This window comes from Myotis lucifugus, unplaced genomic scaffold (genome assembly GCF_000147115.1).
Source record: "Myotis lucifugus unplaced genomic scaffold, Myoluc2.0 scaffold_5021, whole genome shotgun sequence".
Classification (NCBI taxonomy): Eukaryota; Metazoa; Chordata; class Mammalia; order Chiroptera; family Vespertilionidae; genus Myotis; species Myotis lucifugus.
This window is the reverse complement of record NW_005876069.1, coordinates 5,536-11,241: the sequence shown is the minus strand read 5'-3', so window position 1 is coordinate 11,241 and position 5,706 is coordinate 5,536. Positions and strand designations below refer to the sequence as shown.

General features: G+C 50.1%; 1 protein-coding gene across 1 annotated transcript in view; it reads left to right on the top strand.

Moving 5' to 3' along the window:
• Positions 1–985: 985 nt before the first annotated feature.
• The window catches only part of LOC111824732 (unconventional myosin-XVIIIb-like), a gene marked incomplete at both ends in the record, with an annotated part of 6,433 nt that continues 1,712 nt past the window's right edge, over positions 986–5,706 (top strand). The window contains 4 exons of the mRNA XM_023749285.1: positions 986–1,099; positions 2,115–2,231; positions 3,502–3,585; positions 4,618–4,755. Of these exons, the coding sequence (XP_023605053.1) occupies positions 986–1,099; positions 2,115–2,231; positions 3,502–3,585; positions 4,618–4,755 (453 nt within the window). The remainder of the gene's footprint in view (positions 1,100–2,114; positions 2,232–3,501; positions 3,586–4,617; positions 4,756–5,706) is intronic.

The window sequence follows — 5,706 nt, the reverse complement described above, 5'->3', positions numbered from 1 at the left end:
ATGTAAACATCATTAACTGTTCCCAGGGGACAATGTGCTGGCAGTTGAGAAAGTGCACTGGTCTGGACAGTGCAAGTGTTGTCTTTGCTCCTTGCAGCTCTGTGACTTCGGGCAAGGCACCGCCCCTCTCTGAGCCCTAAGTGCTTTCCTTAGGTGATTTCTAAGGGCGTTTTTTGCTCAGAGATTTTAGGGTTCAGAAATCAAGGGGAAACTGCCCATTACAGAGTAGACTTAGGGTTTGTACACAGGCATGGCTTTTTCCAGTGGGGACTGTCTGTTGTCTAGAGCCACGTGGGCAATGGTACCTTCCTGATGGCCCCACTTTGCTAGGGTAGCAGGCCTACTGTGTGCAGGTGGGTGGAAGGATGAAAAGGGGGTGAGAAAGAGAAACTTTAAGTAGGTGGCCCTTAACCTTTGAGAATCTAGTGAAAGTCATGGGCCCAGGAAAATGCTCACCTGCGGAATAGTTTGCATACCATTTGAAAAGGGGTTCTCAACTCTGGTTGAGAACTGTCTACAAGCACCTCCTCCAGGAAGCCTTCCCTGACCTCCATCCCATATTCCCAAGCATCCCATGCCCTCATCCTTTTAACTGTATTCATTACCTGTTCCTGCCTGTTTCCCCGGAGGACACAGGATCAGGTGACAGTTTCCTGTATGCTCTGTGCCTGGCACTCCAGCGGTGTCAACAAATATTTGTTGAAGGGAATTGACTAGCTCCTGGCACTGAAGCTGGGGTGGCCTGGCCTTATTTCCTGGGGCAGTGCCTATTCAGTTTTGAGTGGGCTCAGAACTGGGCTGCCTCAAATGCAGACACTGGTGCTTCGCCAGTCGTAGGTTGATGAACAGTTGTGAAGACACGAAGGTGGCCTGTAAATGGTTCTGCTGCCTGAGAGGGGCTGGGCTGGGCTGGAGGGGAAGGCTAGTCAAAGGGCAGCGTCACGAGGTCTCTTCTCTTTTCTTCTCGCCCTCTTGCCTGGTCCAGCTGGAGCAGAGTGAAGCCAAGTGTGAGGATGCCCTGAAGACCCAGAAGGCGCTGACTGCAGACCTGGAGAGCATGCACAGCGAGCTGGAGAACATGACCCGGAGCAAGAGCCTGGTACCTGCTCCTTTCTGAAGCTCTGGGGACCCAGACTAGCATAGGCCTCTGAGCTAGCTTGGACCTACTGTGTGCTCAGCACTATAAGAAGGAAAGGGCACTTATTGTGGGCTTACTGGGTACCACCTATAGACATCCATTGTAGACCTACTGGATGTTTAACACTCTGAAAGTGCAGGCATCTGACTAGGAGCTGAGCATTATAAAGGCACAAGGGCATATATGAGGGTCAACTGTGTGTTCACTCTGCAAAGGCAGGCAAATTGTAGACCTGATGTGTGCTCAGTACTGTGGGGATGCATCCGATATGAGCCTGTTATTGGCTCAGTACCCTAAGTGGGAACACAGCTTTCTGTTGTGCACCCAGAGCATGCTCACCACTGTAGGCAGTGCCCTGGCTACTGTTGTAGTCCTACTGTACACTCACCAACATAGGAGGGGCCTTGGTCATTATCATTGGGCTATTGCATGCCGATTCTTATAAGTGGAGACAAAGGCAATTCTCATGGGCCCACTTAGCTCACCACTGTAAGGGACCCTGCCACCTACTATGGACCCTGCCACCTACTATGGACCCTCTGAATGGTGACAAATGAACATATGTTATGGATCTATTAATGTTGGTGAAAATTTGGCATGGTTTTCTAAGTCGCCTCTCTGGGTGTACAGGGTTGGTTTAAATTTATACTTTCTGTGTAAAATCCTAAAGTTTAGGTATAACTAGAGATTTATAAGCAAAAGCTTGTCTCAAGATCCCTACTGGTCTCTTGGTCCCAGATTTTATTTGCACTAGATTAAGAGGAACCTGTCCCCCTCCCCCCTAACCCCCTTACACACACACACACACACACACACACACACACACACACACGGAGCTATCATGCCCACAGTATGCATTAACACACCCATGGCCACTCACCTGACACACCCATAGGCAATCCCCTCTTTACTGTGCATCAGTCCCCTCCCACCCGCCATTCTGCCTCACCCTGACCGCTGTCCCACCTCCTGCCAGGTGGATGAGCAGCTGTACCGGCTGCAGTTTGAGAGAGCCAACCTCCTAAAGCGCATTGACGAGGACCAGGATGACCTGAATGACCTCATGCAGAAGCACAAGGACCTCATTGCTCAGGTAACAGACCTAAGTGGGAGAATTTGCCTTCAGTGTGCATTACATTATTTTTTTAAAATATATTTTTATTGATTCCAGAGAGGTAGCGAGAGGGAGAAAGAGAGAGAAACATCAATGATGAGAGAGAATCATTGATCAGCTGCCTCCTGCACGCCCCCTACTGGGGATCAAGCCCGCAACCTGGGCATGTGCCCTGACTGGGATTCGAACCAGTGACTTCCTGGTTCATGGGTCAGTGCTCAATCACTGAGCCACACGGGCCAGGCCAGAAGCTTCGGGTGGAGTGGAGGGATGTGATGAGGACCCCTGGCAGATTTCTGATCTGCATAGCTGATCTGATTTGCATAACTTCACAACAGCTCCCTCCAAGAGCAGTGAGCATCTCCCCCACGTGGCACCCCCAGAGGAGATCCAGGGTAGAATGCCTGCCAGGCTTCAAATGCACCCTACAGAGATTGGATCTGAAGGAATTTCTGCTAAACAAGGAATAATTATAACAACAAAAAAAAATCAATTATATCATCAACATGATAACAACTGCCACAGAAATAGCCTAGGCCATCTTCTGCATTGTTAATTACACTTTTGTTCAAAATGGAAGTTTCTTTATTCGTTCAATTACAAAAGCAGCATATTCATATGCCCATTGTAAATTACTGCAATGATAAACACATGTGGAAAATAGAAATTGAGGGGTCCTTCTGCTCTCTGGAATCCTTCTAAATGGAGATAATCACACTTCACAGTTTGGTTCTACTTTTTTTTTTTAAAAGAAACTTTATTCTTCATTGCCTCATTTAATCTCTGAACAAATGCATTGCATTGTAGAAGGGCTAAGCAGAGACGATCAGCCCATTTTACAGATGGGGATACTGAGGTGCAGAGAGGTTCTGGGGCTTGTCAAGGCCAGTATCCGGGTCTGGAATCCTAGTTACCTGACATTCAGAATAGTTCTCTCCCCTCAGAATCTGGTCCTAGTAATGTGACCGGCCCGTTTCTGCCTTGGCTCTCAGGGGTGCATAATAACATTATAGACAGTTGACCAAAGCTCCGGGCTTATCTAATGGGAGTGACTTGGTGAACGCTGAGATGAAGGATGCTGGGGAGGATGTGAGAGGCACCCCTTTGGAACCAGCTACTGTCATAGAGACTCTGAGAAATTTAGACATCTGTGGGTCTCAGTGTCCCCCAACCGGGGGAAGAAGGGATTGCCAGGGGCAGTGTCCCCGAAAAGCCTGTGCTCTCAAGTGGCATCTCTTTGTCTCCCCAGTCTGCTGCTGACATTGGGCAGATCCAGGAACTGCAGCTGCAGCTGGAGGAAGCCAAGAAGGAGAAGCACAAGCTGCAGGAACAAGTACGTGCTGGGCGCCGCCCTGTTGTGGGGGAGGAAGAGGAGGGCTCCCTCTGGGACCTCACACTCTGGGCCCTGGGAACTGTCGTTCATTCAGCTTCAGTCTTGCGCCAAATGAACTGAGAGCCATCTTAGACGGACACACACACACACACACACACACACACACACACACACACACACTCACTCTTCCCTGTGCCCGTTCAGCATCCCGAGATGCCTGTGCCATGAGACGCATCAACATTTCAGTGAAGGGTTTTCTCCTGCTGAGAAATGGCTCCAAGGAGATGGGATGCTCTGGTCTAGGCAGGATCATCATCCTTCGTGAAATCTTCCTCTGAGTCATGGTTCCTCCAAACTCCCCTGGATTTCCTTCATTACTTGGTGGATCGCTCTTATCCATGAAATTCTCAAAGCTCTCCCAGAACTGTCGCACGTGCCTGCTTAGAGTGACTGTCAGAGGGACTGAGTGTCAAGCCAGTGTCCATGGGCACCGAGTAACAACAAGTACAAGAGGACAGCAGCGGGGGCCAGTTGCTGGGGCTAATGACATACCAGGCGCTCACCTCCTCAGTCCTCGCACACAAAACAGAGCAGTGAGGTTCAGGGAAGGGAGCTGACGTGCCTGGGCCCATCCAGCTGGGAAGGGGTGGAGGCAGGTTTTGAGCTCGGATATAGGCCTTGGCTCCCAAACCCACTTTGGTTGTATCCTTTGATGCTGAAGCTTGCTGCTCACAGCCTGGCTTTGCTCCCCTAGCAGAGCAGGGCAAGGAGGTAAGAGAAGCACTGACCAGAAGACCTGTTTTGGAGGCAGAATGCCCAGGAAATGTCACCTCCTAGGCCCTAAGACCCAGGGGCCGGGTCGGGTCTGAGGGTCCTCAGATTGGAACCGGCAGTGCTTCCTGTGCACGCACCAGACAGCCCCTGAGCCGAGAAGGAAGCTGTGAAGGGGCCTGGGGCTGAGGCCTATGTGTGTTTCCATCGTGTGGCTCAGGGCCAACAGGTGGCCAACGGACCCCTTGCATCTGTCCCCAGCTGCAGGCGGCCCAGCTGCGCATCGAGTACCTGGAGCAGTCCACTGTGGACCGGGCCATTGTCAGCAGGCAAGAGGCAATCATCTGTGACCTGGAGAATAAGACGGAGTTCCAGAAAGTGCAGATTAAGAGATTTGAGGTACTTGCTGATGTGTAAATATTGCTCAGGCCCAGAGAAGCGAGGCCTTTTTGTAAGCTCTGTCCATCTATCCGTGCCTATGCCTTTATCTGGCCATATATTACTCATCCACCTCCCGTATGACTTCCTTCTCTCCCTCCTTCCTCCTTTCTTCCTTTCTTCAACCACACTGTTCCACAAACTACCGATCCATCCAATCTACCCACCTCCATCTATCTGTAGCCAACTCCATATGCCATCACTGGTCCGTCCATCATCCGCCTTCCATGGGTTCTTTTTCTCTTCTCTTCATTCTTTCTTCTCTTCCTCTGTTTTTTCTTCAGACCTTGACCCCCTGTCTGTCCATCTCTTTATCCATTGCTCTAATTCTGCCATTTCCATCTACTCACTCGTCCATTCATGCACCCCACACTCATTTTGAGCGGAAATGTGCTTTGCATCTGGTGTGTGCATAGATGTATGAAACAGATTCTGCTTATCAGAGCATAAAACTTTGTAGGAGGTGAGGATACGACGTGTACATAAATACCCATAGTATATAGAGAGAGGGCTGTGAGGTTTGGAGGATAGAGGTGCTTTCAGGATGGGAATCAGGGAGGCTTCCAGGAGAAGGTGGCATTGATGCTGGGCCTTGAAGGACAGAAAAGCTTGGAGGAACTGGAGTTCAATGATTTTATTCACATTTAACCCTCTAGGCAATGACACGAGACATTTTACAGATGATATTGTCATTGTCCAAATCCTTCTACGTCAGCTGTTCCCCTTGACATTCACTGCAGCCCCATGGGGCCGGTGGGATGGAATGCGAAGATGACCCCAGAGAAGTCAAGTGATTTATTCACGATGCAGCCAGGTCATGTCAGTGACAGGAGCAGATGGACAGTTGACCGTCCTGGTCCCAGGCTTCCATTTCTCTGCAACCAGCTGGCTCCCCCACCGGACCAGTAGTAT